At 38.4% G+C, this 18,929-nt stretch overlaps 1 protein-coding gene across 2 annotated transcripts in view; it reads right to left on the bottom strand.

The window, feature by feature from the left end:
- Positions 1-324: 324 nt before the first annotated feature.
- The window catches only part of OLA1 (Obg like ATPase 1), a 120,458-nt gene continuing 101,853 nt past the window's right edge, over positions 325-18,929 (bottom strand). For both annotated transcript variants that reach the window (XM_064162445.1, XM_064162436.1), the window contains exons 8-11: positions 7,947-8,087; positions 7,155-7,251; positions 4,900-5,022; positions 325-858 (exon numbers count right to left, since the gene is read on the bottom strand). In XM_064162445.1, the coding sequence (XP_064018515.1) occupies positions 757-858; positions 4,900-5,022; positions 7,155-7,251; positions 7,947-8,087 (463 nt within the window). In that variant the 3' untranslated portion in view covers positions 325-756. The remainder of the gene's footprint in view (positions 859-4,899; positions 5,023-7,154; positions 7,252-7,946; positions 8,088-18,929) is intronic.

Raw genomic sequence — 18,929 nt, 5'->3', positions numbered from 1 at the left:
CTCAAAGATAATGTAGTTTTTCTACACATATTCCCTCTCTCCAGTAAAAATCATTTCTGCTCCATCATTCTTATTATCCTTACTATCATCTTTCAGTGAATGTCCATCTACAAATTCATTAACTTTTTTGAGACAAATCATTGGCATCCTAATCTTCTGATTCCCATGAAGGACTCACTTTTGAGATACAATTGCAGCTGTCCCACACTGCCAGTTACTGTATCATACACGTCTTAAAATTCTGTAATCAGCATCCACCAGGTGCCGTATCGCATTCAGCACACCACAGGCAGTCAATACAGACATCCCCAAACACACCAAGGCTGGTTTTGTCAAATGTTTTATTGAGTGTAGACATCTGGAGTACTGTAAAACATGCATTATCTGTAGATTCAAAAAGGAGCAAGCCACATTGTCCTCACTGTCAAACGTGTCAGGCTTGGCATACATGATGGAGATTAATGAAGTATCATGAGAGTAGTATGGTTCCTGAAAAGCTTCTACAATTTGGAGTAGGGTCTTAATCGTCTGAAATGCAAAGCTGCTCACATTTAGTGAACTTGTATGTTTGCTGGAGGTGCCATATTTTAATTCAAAACAAACAAGAATCATTTCACTGGGGGGGGGGGGGGAGGAGAAGTTCCCTAGGTAGAAACTGTATGCTTTTTGTTTCCAGATATTCCATCCTAAATAAAAACTCATTTGCTTTTTGATGTAGCACAGTTTTATTTCTGAACAAGGAGCAGCATCCGATATTCATTTCTTCTTGGGTTGTTGAGGTGTATTAAATTTAAAGAAGATAATATCTCCATCCTCCACTATGTAATTTCTGCCTTGCTGTCTGTATTTTCCAGCAGCCTGTAAACAGAACAGACAAAAGGGAAATGGGTTCCCTCATTAGACATTTTATAGCACTTCCAAAATATAATGATTTAAATACATTTCAGTAAAGAAACTACTAACACAGCTTCAGAATTTGACAGCTACATCACCCCTCAGTTTGACATAAATTGGGTTTACAGATATATATAAATACAAAAATAATTTTACCTCCACTCTATCAGTGGTGTGTAAATGCCATCTGCATTACACCCTGGAAATCTTAAGATAAAAGATGCTAATACTGTTTTTTTCCCCCCCTCCAGCTTTCAGGCTTTCTTTTCTTCCCTTCATCTGAAAAAACAAAACACTGGTGGCAAGAATCTAAACTAGAAAGGGCAGTTAGCATTAGTCTGCATCGTGGTTGCACAGCTATTCCTACTGAGCAGCTGGACAGGAGAGTGCTGTCACAACTAAAGAGAGGCACACTATGCGCAAGTCACAACTGTACGTGCCTCATGCCTTGAGCAGGGTTCTTGTCTGCTTGTGCACAGATAATGGAGGACTGAGGAGCACAAGGTACAGACTTGTGTGTTCTGTCAGAAATTTCCTTGAGGAGAAATTTGCTTCAGAAGGACAGGTATATAAGAGCAGATAGGCTGTGCAACCAGGATAGAGGGGAAAGCGTACAAACCAAAGAGATGGAAAGGAGATTCATGACAAAATTTATAAAATTCATTACAAAATTGATAAAATCCATTACAAAATTTATAAACTTAATTATAAAATTTATAAAATCCATTACAAAATACTTGAGGAAGGTAGAAAACAGGCAGAGAATCTATTAAATGTCATTATTCTTCACATGAGCATTTATTCTTGTCTTTCTCGGTCTGTATCTCATTGTAATTAAATCCGGTATTATAGAGGCTGCAGAGAAGCTGCAGCAATAGGACTGACAGACTGGGTGGGTGGTGGTCTGCAGAAGCATTTATCTTGAAAAGTGATCTACAATATGGAAAAGTTGAGAGCTCCTGCTTTAGTTCAATAACCACTCCTGTTTTGAAGTTTTCTCTTGCAGGATAAAGTGCTTCCACGCAAGACCTCACTGTGCCATTGTCGGCAACGACACTGTCACAGTGGTGGCACTCTAAGATCCCATTACAGGAAAGCTGTTAACTAATGACCTTAGTTGCAGTAGAACAGCTCGCATTAATGGTACATAGCTAACTTAGACACCTTTCTTTCACAAAACCTGCTCTGTAAAGCAATGCATTTCCTGATATTGCTGTCCAGGAATTTAGAGGCTCATTATGGCTGTTGATGGCATCACTCATTTAAATGTTGCCACCAGTGCTGCTGGCCTACAGAAAACTGCAGATAAAATAGCCTCGACAATAAACACATAGTGCAGTAGTAATTGACCTTAACCCATATGACTCTATTGATAAATAATAAACAGTACTTTGCAAATGCTTTAGCATTTCCTCCTCTGGAAATCTGTTTAGGCTATAAAAGGTTAACTTTCAAGTAGACTTAGTAGTTCTTCCCTTTGAAGATCCTAATAATGCTCAAAGTCAAGAGTAATTAGACTAATTGATGGCATAAACACTAATAAAACGGTGCTGTAAAAATCATCACCAAGAGTAAGCTGCAGGCACAGATAGAGAGACATTTTACAGTAGAATACATTTATAACTCAAAAATATTTGTAGAATAAAATGACCTACACAAAGTGTAGGCTTTTCTTTTTTAGTACATGGCTGTATGCTGTCAAAGCAGCACAGACTTCTTTAATGAAATACATTTTGACACACTAATGCAAGTTTATGTATTTTTGTTACCAGTTTACAGTTAATTAAAAGTGACAGTGTTCCTTTAAATTCTCTAGAGACCATTTAATCCATTTCCATTGCTATCAGAAACACTGGTTGAAAAAAATCAATACCCATTTGTGAATCTTGAGTATGTATTAAACAAGACACGTCTAACCAGTTCATTTGCACTTGAAAGCAGCCATCTGTAGAAGCCAGCTTTGCCTAAGCAGATATGATTGCTAATAATGTGATATCCCTATAGACTACAAAGCCCACACAGAGCTATTCAGTGTATAGTTCACAGCACTGGCATTAAATTAGTTATGCTGTACTGGTGTTAGACATACACAAAATCAAACTTAAAAATCGATCACCTTGATAACATACAAAGCAAGCAACTCCCATTACCACTGTTATTTCAGCTGACTCTTAAATGCTCCCAAATTTAATTTTGGAATTTACTAGCAATATAAAGGTAATTAGTATTGTGTATGGCACAAAACATTGTATTAAATGCAAATGAGGAAAGACTGGCGCAATACAACACCTTTTTTTTTCCTACGAGCAAAGATTTTTTTTTTCCCCTAACCTTGATTTAAAAACTGAGCAGCAAATACAAATATGCTTGCTTCACAGATACTTTGAAACAGTAAAAATGTAATCATTAAATATAATTTGAAGCTTGATGCTTAGAATCTCACCAAAAGCCAATAAAAATACACAAGCAACGTATTTCTAGGTTAATAGGTATGAAACGCTACAGGGAAAACACTTCAGATTTGAGCATGAAAAACTGTTGCTGACAAAATTTGCATCTTGGTTACATAAAGTGGTTTCTGACTGCAGAATATTAGATTTATTTATAGCTGTGGTTTCACTTTACAACTATAACTCTACTTCCCTTTTCATAAAGCAGTTCACATGCCGCAACGAACCAATTATACTTGGATTTTTTTTTCCCCCCCCTCACTTCCTGGGGTTCAAACAAACCTATTAAAGTCCCGCTGCTCAGTATGATCTTCCTTAGTGATACCACTGAGAATAAGCTGAATTTGAAATCATAGTTTTGCGTACCTTTCAAGCTATCAAATAGCAAACAATAAAGATGAACCTTTTAAATTCTTTAACACACTGTAGCGTGCAGGAAGCTTCAAATACTGAGATCGATTGCGTCAAACTAATGTGGTTTGTAACTGCAATTTAATAAAAGATAAATCCTCATAAAACAGCAAAAATGCCAAATGATAAATCAATGTGCACGAAATAAAGGGAAGTTTTTCTGGTTTAAAGAAGGTGAAAATAATGCAATTGCAACACAGAGACCAGCAGCTTCTCTTATGACATTTATTGCCAGGTACAAGCTAATTTCTTATTCGATAAATTTAAATCAGATATAATTTGTCAGCTACAAGAAGGGCACAACTTTGGGCACCCAATCAGTCTCTGCCCTCTAGTGTTGAGAAAGCAGATAAAACTCTTCTTAAATACAAGTGTCAATACAAAGAACCAAGAGCTCGAGAAAAAAAGTTTTTCTTTAAATATCTTCACTATCTATTCAGTAGAGAGCAGCTGGGACCCTTCACCTGCGGTAATACAGTTTTGTACACTACACAGACCTGTTACTGGCACTCTGAAAAATCAAAGTAAGGTATGGCATGGCATTTTTTAGTAAGATATCAAAGGGTGATTAAATTAAAGACTGAAACAGCAGATTTTAACATTCAAATTATGCCTATCAGAGCTCACTAGTGCTGGGGGAAAAAAAATAGAAGGTGTTTTTGAAGTGTAAAATTTTCTTAACCATTTGCATTCAACATCTGATATATCTTCACTGCAAACTTAAAAAGACATCTTACTAAAAAGAAACAGATTTCCTGTGTGGCTTGCATTGCATTTACAGAGGATTCCAGTATAATTTATCTCATCTTAAAAACTTGATTTTTCAAACCCAAGTTTATTTTACAGCTTGTTAAATTTGAATACTAACACGTAAACAGAGGAAAAATACACTTGGTCCTAGTGTTGACATTGCATCCCCAAACTGTCGTTATCTTGGACACTGAAATAGTTGCATTCCTGTTAAGTGGAGTTGCTGCAGTTGGACTTTTTCTGAAGTACAGGATAAAAAGTGATTCTGGTCTATTGCTAGAGGCGACTGCTAAGATTCGCTCAGCATCAAGAACTTATTCCCAGTGAAAAATAGACTTGAAATGGACCAACGGCACATATGGAGGAAGGGAAAAGAAAAAGATGAGGAGCTCACCTTGACAGCGGCTTCTGAACCTCCTTCTTTAAAATCTTCATATTTCATTACTTCAGCCATAATGAATCCCTTTTCAAAATCTGTGTGAATCTTCCCTGCTGCCTGAGGAGCCTTCGTCCCTTTCTGTCAAAGGAAAGACCGGAAGAAAATTAACTGCGTTTAAGGAGATTGATTGCAGGAAAAAGGTTTCTCCTTTTTTGATATGCCGACAGGAGCTCTTGAAAGTTTGTGCCATATCAGTTAAAATGTCATGCACACAGCCAGGTCATTCTCCATACTGGGACATACAGATAGATGCCTTCACTGCAGATAAACCAACTGATCTTAAAGAAGGGCAGCTTTGTTTTTTCCTAATAGGTATCAACAGCAGCATTGATTTTAGAAGCTGTGAATGCGTTTTGTTGCGAGATTCACTTCGATCCCTAGCTATCCACACAGAAAGTGAGGAAAATAAAGATTTGGGGGTTTTTTAATAACTTTCCTATCTGAATTACTCAAGCCTTTTACCAATAAGCCAAATAATTTCCAATAAATGATAACGAACCGCACTGGCCAACCACATGCGCAATCGAAAACGATTTATGGATCTGAAGCCCTGCTTATTGGCTTATTTTCCTTTCAGAATCATTTCAGTGAGTCTAAAATAGAACAAAATGTGCATTCTTACCAAAAAGTCAACAGCTGAACTGCTAAAAAATAATTAAAAAAAAAAAATCACAGCCAACTATTTTAAGGTATTTTAAGTTGATGCAATAGAGGAGAATGCATTGTAACTGCAGCTTTAGTTGATGCAGTAGAGGAGAATGCACTGTAACTGCAGCTTTAAATTACGAGGACATACATTCAGTGCACATACAACCATGGAAAGAAATTTGAGAAATAATGGTGACCTAAAGGCTGCTTAATAAAGCATGGTAAAGTGCTAAGGAGTCTGACACTGTAAAGCACAGTTTTTACAATAAAAGATGTATTGGGTTAATATGGCTACTCACTGATGCTTACCTGACTAAATACCTTTGCACATTAAATCAAAGATACTTACAATCAGTCTTAAGATAAAACAGCTTTCAAATTTTCTAATAAAGAGCAAGCATTTCTCCTGCTGAAAACAGTGGAGTTTCAGAATGTGCTTTTAAAAAACTCTGGCAAGATTCAGAACAACAAAACTTCTGCTCGTGTATTATTTTGGTAGCTATTTCAGTGATCTTAGCCAGCAGTTATGATGTAAATAAGAACAAATAAAAAGGCTAAAAGGAAAAAAAAAAGTGGTTTTAGGAAAATAAATGTAAAGTGCTAAAATAGATAGGCAAACATTTGTAGCAGCATTAATAACAATATAAATTTACTGGAAATTATGCTGATTAATGAAAACAAATTAATTCCATTGAATGAAATTAAATACAGCACTGAAATTCACTGCACAGCACTAAATACACTGATGCAAAAAATAAAAGTTCATTCACCGATTTGCACCTCCAAAAGTTGACTGTTTTAAACATTTTTAAGGTAAGAGTTTGTAATTACATGCATTACAAAATATTTTTCAGTACTTATCTTTACATTATAACCTATTTATAATCAAAGCAAACCACTACAGCTCAGCTCTCACTGTCCTCTGGGAATAAATTAGTCAACCTCTATGCCTCAATATTTAAAATACATCATATGATTTTAGGCATTGTATAAGTTCCTGGATAAACATATAAAACTTCCAGAATAAACTAGCTCTAAATATTTAAGTCAGTAAAAGACCTGAAATACTGCACACTGATTTGAGGGTTTTGAGCCCAACTGTGTATCCATGAGGAATATAATGATGTTATATTGCTTTTATTGCTGAAAATGTAATCCGAGCAAAGCAAAGGAGGAATGAACCATCCGCAACCCAAACAAACTTAAGTGAATACAAAATGAAAAGCAACATCAATTTCACTGCAGACAAACCCAGTCACACAGATTAAGCAAGCACAATACTGGTACGTCTTATCTCTGACCACAGGAGGAGGGTAGACAGATTCTACAGGATGAAGAAATTCAGACTATGTAATAGGCAGAATCAATTGTTACCTGCCTCAATCAATGCAGCTCCACTTTCACTGTTCAGCAGCTCACAAATAATTAAAGTTATCCTGGACAAAAACCTCATCTGTAATGACTAGCTAACCGCCACCATGACAAACTTCAAAGTCAGTGATATCAATCTGAATTCAATAGTGTGGAACTGGATATAGCTGATGAATAAGTATGAATCTTACCCTGATGGTCCATGCACGCACTTCATCTGGGCCTGCAGTGAAAAAGTATTCTAGTTGGAGTGCTGCATATCCAGCCTTAATGATCTTTGCTAAAGCACTGAGGGGAATGAAAAAGAGAAAGAATCCAATTCATTCCACATACACACATGAAACAACTAAATGCCTCAAGTAATCAATGTACACAGAAAGACGTCAGGTATTTTGAAGACACTAGGTCTACTTTTAAACACAGCAATAATCACAGTAGCCTTTTCCTCTGAACTCTCTTCAGAAGATCTACTTGTTTTACTGCAGAATCACACTGACAGTATTTTGATTTGTTTATTTGGCAGGCTACAGAAAGAAGATTCAAATAAATTTGAGTCGCTCTATCAGGCAGCACTTTTGGGTCTCATGCAATTTTTAGGACTCCGGGTCATGAAAGCATAACTTTGACTGAAATTCCATACTGAAACAATTTATTATGGTTCTTCAGGCAAATTAGGGCAACATTTTCTCAACTGTCCCCATCCTCTATGGATGACGAAACAGTTTTGGTGATCATTCCTTCTCAAAAATATACATAACTAATACCTATGTTATAATTAAAACACTGTACAGAGATGACAGATGACAGTTAAAAACTTAATTTAAAATAAGTCTTTTCACTCTGTCTCATGGTAAAGAAAGGAGAAGATTCTCTCTTTATAATGGTAATTACTCTGTCATTTATTATTCTATCAGCGCAAGCAATTAAATTACTGCAAGGAAATAGTTGATAATAAAGTGTAGCGAAAATGAATGCTAATTAACCTTTGTGTCATGTTCTCTTCCAGATACTTCTGTTTCTCCTCAGCACTCATATCTTGCAACTTGAGTTCCAAGGCCCCACTAAAAGGAATGACCAAAGCACCCGGGTCGTGCTTGTCCACCCACTCTTTAATTTTTATCAACCTGTAGACAACAAAGGGCACAACATTATCTTGTAGTGCATGCATGGCTGTACCACATTCATTATTATCAAGTAGCACATACATATTCATAAGAATTGCACGGTTTTATGATGCCATCTTTTTGTGTATTGCTTTCCAAGGTCAAGGCATTAACAGGCAGCAATTGCTTCAGGTGTACTCCATTAACATTTCACTGTTTCTTGGTTTCTGTTTGGCATTTAATCTATCAGAAATAGGCGGCATTTGAGACAATAACTTGGGTTTTGGTAGAGGTTAAATGCTTGCAATCTAAAGTGCTGAGGAAAACTTTGTAGATACGTGGAGGTGTATTTTTCTGAGACTTCCAAGAGTGATTATTTATCAAATGCAAAAATAACTAGGGGGCCTTTAGTCATAGCTCTATTTTTCCCTCCCTCCACCAAGCATTGGCTAGGGCAGCTAATATTAACAGACAGAAAAGAGCACTACACTCTGTAAACTCCTGGATAGCAAGGAACAACCCACTTTTTGTGGCTATTGATCCTGGCATATGCCACAGCTAACAAATAAAGGGATCTGTTTCTACTAGTTTCTCTCCCCTTTCTACTGACTCCCCAGGACAAATGCTCAAATTACTTTAAAATAATCTAATTTCTTATGTCTCTCAATCTTCAACAACTTGCAGCATCAGTAATAGCTAGCTGTACATCTCATAGATTTTTGTTAGTTGACTGAAAGTGCAAATTTAGAGCTACAGATTTATGGTCTTAGTTTTGAGCAGCCTATTAAGATGAAAAACAATCTTTGCAACAGTAGCTGAAGTTTAATCCATCCTTAGACAGAGGCATCATTTTCATCCCCTTAAATTTAAGCGAGACATTAATACACTATCTGTAAGAAAGGTCAATGTTATTTATAGGGCACTACTTCTGAACAGGTATGGATGGTAGGAATGACAACTCTCTATGGTTAGCAAGAAAACAGGAGACATGAGAATACTTCCTGTACACTGAGAATCAAAGTGCAAAACACAGTACTTGTTTCAGACCTGAGGCACTGGGTTTTATGCTTGCTGGGTTCTTTTTCTTAGACCTGCTAATCTACAAGGTTTAGACTAAGGTTTTAACTGCTATTATACTAAAGAGCTTTGAAACCGTGGCCTGCAAACCTTTAAATAATCAATGCAAATGTCACTTCAGGGAGAAAAAAAAAAGAACTGAACCACAAGTTCATCAACACACATTTGCCAAAGAAAATAGCAGGGGATCAGAGCTATTATGAGATTAAGTGCATGGCCCACTGAGTAGGGTTTTTAGGTGGGACAAAGAATATAGAAGTTCACTCAACAGTTTTCAAACGTTTGTTATATAAGGCTGGTCTTCTATCATTTACTTATGTAAATACCCCATCAGTGGTTTTCAATCCTCATTATACTTATCTTCCCCTACCTCAGTTATCCAGTGGAAATACAGTTTGGTATCCAGAACTGATAGTGAGAACATCTGAACTGAGAATCACAATTAAGGTGCATTCCTGAATGTGCCATGCAACATTGAACAGCTCTTCTAGAACTGGCATTTGTAGTTAGCTAATTTATTTTGGCTAACAAAGTGGATATTGAAGTTATAGATGCCAATCTTTTAACAGAAAATGCATATTCAGAACTGTACTTCAGTGTCTGAAGTACATCCTTTTTGTGTTTATTTTTTTTAAGAAAGTACCTGCCATTGGTCTCTACACTGATTAAATAACATACCAGGTGAAAGACAGAATGAAACATTCTAACCTGAAAAAGTGAAATGAGCGTGAAAGCAACGTCCAAAATGGGATTCAAATTCTGTTTGGTAAATATGGCCATCATAACTAACAAACCAAGAACTATTGTGAAACAACAAGGTAAGAAATAATTACTTTGGCTAAAACACCAATTCAGAATAATAATAGTCCTAGACTGTCATTTTAACAGCTTTTCTATTGAGTCCTTAGAGAGATTATTTGCATTCCTCAGGTATTCTATTGTACAATTCAGATGAATAAAGACTTACAAATCATTCCTCTACCGCCAGTGCGAGACTTTGATCCAGTGAATACACCATTGTACCTTAACTATAATTGGCAAAAAACCTGACAGTGTAGAGCATCACAAGCTTAATAACAAAGGAGAATATCTCAAAGTGTTGACAGATGATCTTCATAATGCAGGAGCAGAGCTGGTACATTTTAGCAATAAATGAGCACTGAGGTCTAAAGGTCTCTGAAGTGACTGACATCAGACCTGCTACAGCCTCACTAAAAGAATAAGGTACTGCATCCTGCTCTGTACAGACAGTCAGGTTCTCTGCCTGAGTCTTTCACTTCTGTGACTTTCTGTGTCACAGAAATTACCAAAAAGTACCAGGAATTCCCCTAATGGTGGTCAAAATAAAGAAAACAACAACAACGAGAAAGGTAAATGCTTAAACATAAGTAAATGTTTCTATTTCCCTCCCCTGCCCCAAACAAGAATGCTTAACTACAAAGTAATAGTGCAAGTTTGTTTCCCTGTCAGGGATAAGTGCACTAAATGGAACAAAATTGTCTTAACAAATAGTAAGCATTTTACTTGAGTGAGTATTTTTTGCACCAAAATGCTGTGTCTGTGTAAGGACAACATCAGTAAGCTCATTTGGGCTGTTGCTAAGGTAAGCAAATCCTGGAGTATGTCTCCATTACTACATACTGATATGATGATGATAATGACTTGATAATGATGACCAAGAGTATTAGATTTCAGGCTAAGAGAGAAAACTAAGACTTAAGAAAATCTTAATTAAAACAAAACAAAACCATCAATAAAACAAACAAAACCAAACAAACCAACACCAAAAAAAATCCCAAACAAAAAACAAACCATGCACACACAAAAAAAAAAAAACCACAAAAAAATCACCACCACCACCAAACCCCTCAACAAAACACCACACACTAAACTTTAACAGAACAAAAAGCTAACAAAACTCCAGACAGCAAAACTGGTATATCAAATGCCCAGCAGCAGCAGCTGAAACTACTTGTAAGAAACAAGAAAGTGCTCAAGATGAAAACCCTTCTTGACAAAGAAAACTGAAAACTATGTGAAAACAGCACACAAGCTAAGAGCAACTGAAAATATCTTCTGTCCTAGTTAGGCTTCTAAAAATGCTTCCATTAGTAGAGTCAACACTAAATTCTGATAAAGCAGAAAGAAGAAAGGCTTATTCTATTACTACTTGGTAATAGTAGTAGTACTTGGCTGGAGAGCAGCCAAACAGAGAGGGATCTGGGGGTGCTGATCGATACCCGCCTGAACATGAGCCAGCAGTGTGCCCAGGTGGCCAAGAGAGCCAGTGGCATCCTGGCCTGCATCAGGAATGGTGTGGTCAGCAGGAGCAGGGAGGTCATTCTGCCCCTGTACTCTGCACTGGATAGACCACACCTTGAGTACTGTGTTCAGTTCTGGGCCCCCCAGTTTAGGAGGGACATTGAGATGCTTGAGCATGTCCAGAGAAGGGCGACGAGGCTGGGGAGAGGCCTTGAGCACAGCCCTACGAGGAGAGGCTGAGGGAGCTGGGATTGGTTAGCCTGGAGAAGAGAAGGCTCAGGGGTGACCTTATTGCTGTCTACAACTACCTGAGGGGAGGTTGTAGCCAGGGGGAGGTTGCTCTCTTCTCTCAGGTGGCCAGCACCAGAACAAGAGGACACAGCCTCAAGCTACGCCAGGGGAGATTTAGGCTGGAGGTGAGGAGAAAGTTCTTCCCTGAGAGAGTCATTGGACACTGAACAGCTCCAGGGATGGTGACTCCACCACCTCCCCGGGCAGCCCAATGTCAGCATATCTACTAACTCAGAAAAGCTGTGAAGAATGTTTCCTTGCCACTACTAGATTCCAAAACTCAACAAAGCATTTAAAGACATTCCATTTTTTTATTCTGCATCAGCCTGACAAAGGAAAATTAAACAAAAGCAATCAGTGACTTCAAGTGCAGAAAAAAGCAGAACACCTACGAGAGTTAACTCCTGAAACTAAATCAGGATGCAGAACAGACTTTGGATAAAGGTTTAAAAATAAGGGCACTCACTGAGAAGGTCAATAAGCAAAGAGCACCAGAAAGGGTAGATGTGCAGAAGAGACTGTACCTTCTCTTCCAAATGGTGATGGTTCCTGAGGCAGAAGAAACTAAAGCCTACAGACAACCAAAATGAAGAGGCACAATAGCTGCAGAACGTACATTAACTACAAATCGATATGTGACAGAGTTTCACATGAGAGATCCAGCTGGGAACAGAGAGAGAGTTCAGATGGAAATCAGAAGTAGAGATGGAATAGAGAAGCTGTAGACAGAACCTAAGCTCAGTGGACACCTGCAAGACAAAATGAGCCGAAAAACTGACCCCTGAGAAGAAAAAGGATTTGTTAAAGTGCACTTTTGTGCAAGCAAGACCAAAAAAATCCCAATCTAACTCATGGAAGAGAAGTACTTGTTTTTCTCTTCTGTGTCTGAGCTGGCTGGAAATCATCAGAAACAGAACAGCACGAAAGGAAGAAGAAAATACCAGGCAGCACCACAAGAAGGAAAGAAGCAATTGTAGATTAATTAAATTAAGTGAATAAAATACACAAAAATACTCTGAAAAAAAAAATCTACAGAGATGAGTAAGAACAATTCCAACAGACTCTTCCTGTTGTCAGGTCTGAGCAACCTCAGACGTGTAAAACTTTCCAAACAATCTGTTTAATGCTCTGCTCCCCACTGCTGGAAGTGGTTTCCACATGAAGGTAGCCTAACACATCTCCTTTAGTTCAATAGAAATGCATTGGTTTCACTGAGTCTATATACTACAGCCTGAGAATACACACTCCCTTGTCTCTTTACAGTGGTATTACATACTTGGAAACTGAGGTGGTCTTTATTTTGAGCTTTCCTGGTAAGCTATGTATTACTTCTAACTTTGAACCTTTTTTTCTGAACTCTTTTCAACTGGTCTGAAAGTTCTTGGAAGCACACTGTACACCAGGTGTACACCTCAGAGCTCTCAGCAATAATGGCTTATAAACATTAAAAATAGCTATGGGGATAATTCACACATTTTTCAGGTGATTTTCTTGTTAAAAAAAAACAGTACAGCATTTGCTTTTTTTTGTGACAGCGCTGCAACATCACCTGGAAAAATGAATCATGGAATCAACCAGGTTGGAAGAGACCTCTAAGATCATCCAGTCCAACCTAGCACACAGCCCTCTCCACCTCATGCTCAGTGTGATGGTTTGGGTGTTATCCCCACACACACACACTTAAGAAAATCACCCAACCTAGACTCAGCCAAGCTGGAAATTGAATGAAGCTTTATATTCACAGCTTAGCACAATGTACAAGCAGGTATTTACAACACATACAGCTATATGCAGAAATATTCAAGTTAAAAAGTAATACAGAAACACAACAGCCCTCCCAGAAACCAGAGTCCCCAGGAGGGGCTCCCAACCACCCTAACACCTTCTTCCCACCCCTCTACCTTACCCCAGACTTTGCCTTATGTTCAAAGTGAGTTTGGAGGGTCAGCCAGGGGGCTTAGAAAGCAGAAGGATTAGTTAGGCAGCAAGTTAGAGAGAGAAGCTCACGCAGCCCCAGAGCCCAAGAGGAACTCCCTTATCTATGTTTATGTTCTTGTTTTTATCCACCTCACCAAGCCTCTGAGTGAAGTAGACATCACTACTGTTTCCTTTTCACAGCCTCTAATCTCATTCTTCTCACCCAAATATCGCAGCTAGGCTCAAACCAGCACATTCAGTTTATAACTTACTGTATGACCCTTCTGGAACAGCTGTTCTTAATAATACATTTGCATAGTTGAGTATTCTTGCATAAAATCTTTCTCAGAAAGGGTACCTAGATTTCTACCCCACCCCACTCTCCCCTTTAATAATTTCTTCTATTTTTTTGAGATGCTCCTAAATTCTGATTTTGTTCTATACATACCTGGACATCTCCTAGCTTGAGGTCACCTCCAGATTTAACAAGAATGTTCATCATCCAGGTCATTAAGGGAAACACATAACAGCAGTCGACCAGCAGCCACTTCTGCAGATCTCTTAATGAGGTATTCTGCCATTTGGAAAGTGAACCACTGATAACCATGCTCTGTGCATCATCTTCCAACTAACCTTACATACTCAACTTCTAGTAGTTTCCATCCAGCCAATATTTCCTATCTTATTCATGAGAATGCTGTAAGACATCGAAACCTTTAAAGGCTTAGTATGTATGTAGTGTATTTTTTCAGGGATGGTGAGTCAGCCACCTCCCTGGGAAATCAGCCACAACCTCTTCAGTAAAGATAAGCTCATTATTAACCAATCCTGGCAAGAATTAATTGCAAAGATCAAAGCACAACCCTAGACAATTCTGTTGGTCTGTCAGACCAAAAACCCCTTTGACTTACTGACTACTAAGGGATGGAGTTTCAGTCATGTTGGGGCAACCTGACATGAAATTAATCACAAGCAAAACATTAGAGTCACCTGATAATTTAGACACGTAGTAAATAGGCAACATATACTTGTGAAGAAAGCTGAGTTTCTTCTAGGTGATTAAAAATCTGGATTTATTTCCACATTTTTCTTGAAATTGAAGGAAAATTCATGAGCTTAAGTGTCTTGTTTCATCTTTCCTTGTTTGTCTTTGGAAGTTTCATTCATTATCCACAAGTTACCTAAAATGATGATAGATCAGGCAAAAATTGTATCTTTGCCAGGCTCCAAAATGCTCCACTATGAGTACCACTAGGTTTAGATGTTGTGGTGTGATAGGAAAGGAAGATTTAATTTAACTAAGCACCAGTACTACATGCCATAGGTGATGTCCTTCCCTTCTCTTCTGTTAGCATACACAGACTTCACAAAGATCAGCTGCCACTGTTCTCAGTGCTGTACATATACAAATATAACAAGAAACATTCACAGCCTCAGTAAGCTTTCATTAGAAATTTATACAATCAACAAAGAATGAATTGGTGAAAACGATGAAACCAAAGCACATAGTAACTTTGTACCACAAAATAAGTCAGTGGCAGAAGTTAAGAACAGGAAGCAGAGAACACAGGTGGTACTCTGCTGTAACAGATTAACATGTTGTAAGTCTTATTGCTTCCTGTCTTCTCTTTTTGTTTTTTAGGGTATCCCTTTCTTCTTGCACTACATAAAGAGAAAGGAAGTCTAAACAGGAAAATATTAAAGAATAAAAGGATACTTTCTTCCCCACCATGAGAGTTTGCTTTGATGAGAACGAGTCTACAGAAGGTTTGGCAGTACCTCTTACTGACCTAGGCAGTTCAGTTTCAAATCAGTGACATCTATGAATTTCTTTTCTCACTCCCTGTTCCCTGATGGACAGAGGGAACATGGCAATCCTTAGATTTTTAGAAGACTCTGTCCCATTCCCTACCTGCAAATACTTTCTAGTAACATTTCAGAACAAATGCAGTTCCTCCACACAATGGGCTTCTCCCTGGCCCGAAGACTCTTCTCAGCCCCTCATGACAAAAGCTTCAGAACTCAGAATCTCATTTATCCTGTGCATCCTCAGTGCTTTAAGTTCCTCAGTGCCTTCCTAGTGTCCAATGTCTGTATCCCCTCCAGTGTTTTCTCACTGCATCCGGATGAGCCTCACGAGAGGCCAAGACAGGAAAACTGGCTCACATTTTAGATGTCACTTGCATCTCCAACACAGATTGACTTAATTAAGCCTTGAAACATGCAGTGGGATAGTCCTTAAAATTAAACATCCCATGATCTCAGGAATCTTTTAAGAGAATAGATATACAAGTATTGAATTCTGCTAGACCTGCATTTCACACTTTTAAACTTCATTGTCATTTCAACTGATATTATAACAAGAAAAGAAGTTCCTGGTCAGCACTGTCACTTGCTATTTATTGGAGATGGGTTTATGACTTCCTTTAAGGTTCTCCTTTGAAATGTAAGTAATCCCAGGCTCTCTGCTTCATATGTGTCAAAGCAAGTTTTTGCAGGGCCTTGATCTCTGTCACAGCCATTATCTTAAACCCTCTATAATTCTGCAGAATTATTTGCTGGGTGGGGTGACCAATATTCCACCTACTATTTTATTTCATGTTGCAGCCCAGATTCTAAAGAAACATTCTTATAACCTGGACATGAGCTTCTCATCCGGTTTCTTATCCACCCAGATGTTACACTAGCTTTTCTGCCACCAGCTGCACATGGAGTAGGACCCTACCAGGCACTCTCTGCAGGCATCCTTGAGCTGTTCACCAACAAAATAATCATCTGACAAAAAGCTTGGAGGTCTCTTCCAACCTGGTTGATTCTATGATTTAAAAATCTGTGAGATGAAACCAATATATACCAGCAACACTTGAAATATGCCAGTATAAAGAGTAATTAGGAATATATTGCACTAGTGCTAATGAAAAATCCTACAATGTGTAACACAAAAGTAGACTATAACATGTCAGATTTGGCTTTTCATGGAATTCCTCCTAACATCCAGCCAAGACCTCCCCCACACAACTTGAAACTGTGTCCCCTTGTTCTGTTAAATGTCATACAACAGCTCCACGAAACATAAGCAGACTGGGTCAGAATATTCCCCTCCAGTTCTTAATTAAATACCCTTTTCTGCTCAGGTAAGATTGAGATGATCTCCTCTCTTCTCCAGAAGTAGTCCTTGTGATCTTAACTGCAGAGCCCCTCTAGGGCACAGAATTCCTGTGAAAGGCTCTCTTCCTCCCCCATCTACTGTTAAAAACTATTAAGTTACTCAAATTGTAAGAGTCAAACATCATCACAATAACAGCATTAGATTTAAAGTAATAAACTCTGCCTACTTCCCCCATCCCCTTGGACTATTACCAAGTGTTAACACTTTGTGATCACATGATAGTATGAGTGATGCTCTAAGAAACCATTTTAATGACACTAGTAAGAAGAATCACAAAGTTGGCAATGCTGGAATAAGTTGTAGGGTTTTTTTTTGATGGAGAAAAGGTGAAACTTGTTATTAGACTGGAATATTCTACTTGGTAAATCAGACATTAACTCTGATAGATATCAAAAGTTATATTGTCAGCTAAGGTATAACAATGAAAGTAGTATATAGTTGATGGTTAATCATCAAACAACAGCAATTCAAAGAATATAAGGCTTCAGTTTCAGTGTGCTAGTTTGAAGCTAGCTAGAACATTTTGGTGAGAGGAACTAGACCATAAGCTGTGAAAGGAAAACAATGGTGATGTCTGCTTCCCTCAGAGTCCTGCTGAAGGAGAAATGAAAACATTAGATAACACTCTCACCATTTTGACTCGCTCTCTGGCTGGGCTCTGACTGAGCTGCATCTCCCTAACCTCACCTTCCATTTGGACTAATCCACCTTTGCTTCTTAACCTCTTGGCTGAACCTCTATTCTTCCTTGGGACTGGGGTAAGGTTGAGAGGGGCAGGGGGAAGGTGCAGGGGTGGTTGAGAGCCCCACCTGGGGACTCAGGTTTCTGGGAGGGGAGTTGTGTTTCTGTATACCCTTTTACTTCGTATATTTCTGTCTATAACTGCATATACAGTAAATATCTGCTTGTACATTGTGCTAGCTGTAAATAAATAGCTTCATTTATATTCCCAGAGCCGGCTGAGTCTAGACTGGGTAACTTCTAAAGTGTGGGGGGGTGGGGTACACCCAAACCATCACATTCAGACACCTGATTTGATGCCTAATATTGCTCTGCTCCCTATTTAAGCTCCTCTGAGTGCACTTTAGAGCACTTGAATGAGAGCTCCTATTTTCACTTCTTTCTTAAAGCATCATCCCTCTCCTCTTTTCACAGGCTGCTTTAGAAACTAGCCTTCATCTTAAGTGCCCAAAATGCTTTATACAAAATGATGTGGTCTTCCCTCCTGATGACACATGTCCCCAAAATACTGACTAATAAATGCAACAGCAAATACTGTACTGCAATAGGAACATGTCCAAGTAAAACACTGAATGAGTTTGGGATTTTCACGGTGTGCAGAGATGCCTGGTATAAAATGCACTTCATTAATTTGAAAAGCTGTCACCAGAAAAAAAAAAAAGAGAGAAAAATCAATTCTACAGACAGTCTGTTTACTGTCTAAACTGTGGTGATTTGGGAAAAAAATATTAATGGCTGAATTATCTACTAAAACATACTTGTCCTGGGGGAACACTAACTCTGATTTATTTTTTTTCAGAAGTGGGAATAAGTGTCTCAAATTATGCTCCAGACAGTAACAGATTTGACAGACTGTAAAGGATCTGTTAGACAGGAAGATTTTTATGGTTCAAAATGGAATGACAAAGGAGATTTATTTCTGTCAGAGATAAATAGTTTTATTCTGTGGATGGGTATGTACAAAATATTTTCATTTGCAAACAAAACTAAAGTTTTATTGAATATAAAACTGCTAGTTTACCTATCTTCATTTTCTTATACATTATGCAATTAGGAGAGAATCATAGAATCAACCAGGTTGGAAGAGACCTCCAAGATCATCCAGTCCAACCTAGCACCCAGCCCTATCCAGTCAACCAGACCATGGCACCAAGTGCCTCAGCCAGGCTTTGCTTGAACACCTCCAGGAACAGAAACTCCACCACCTCCCTGGGCAGCCCATTCCAATGCCAATCACTCTCTCTAGGAAGAACTTCCTCCTGACATCCAGCCTATGCCTCCCCCAGCACAACTTGAGACTGTGTCCCCTTGTTCTGTTGCTGGTTGCCTGGGAGAAGAGACCAACCCCCACCTGGCTACAGCTTTCCTTCAGGTAGTTGTAGACAGCAATGAGGTCCCCCCTGAGC

This window comes from Pogoniulus pusillus, chromosome 2 (genome assembly GCF_015220805.1).
Source record: "Pogoniulus pusillus isolate bPogPus1 chromosome 2, bPogPus1.pri, whole genome shotgun sequence".
Classification (NCBI taxonomy): domain Eukaryota; kingdom Metazoa; phylum Chordata; class Aves; order Piciformes; family Lybiidae; genus Pogoniulus; species Pogoniulus pusillus.
The sequence above is the reverse complement of the archived record's forward strand: the minus strand, read 5'-3'. Positions and strand labels throughout refer to the sequence as shown.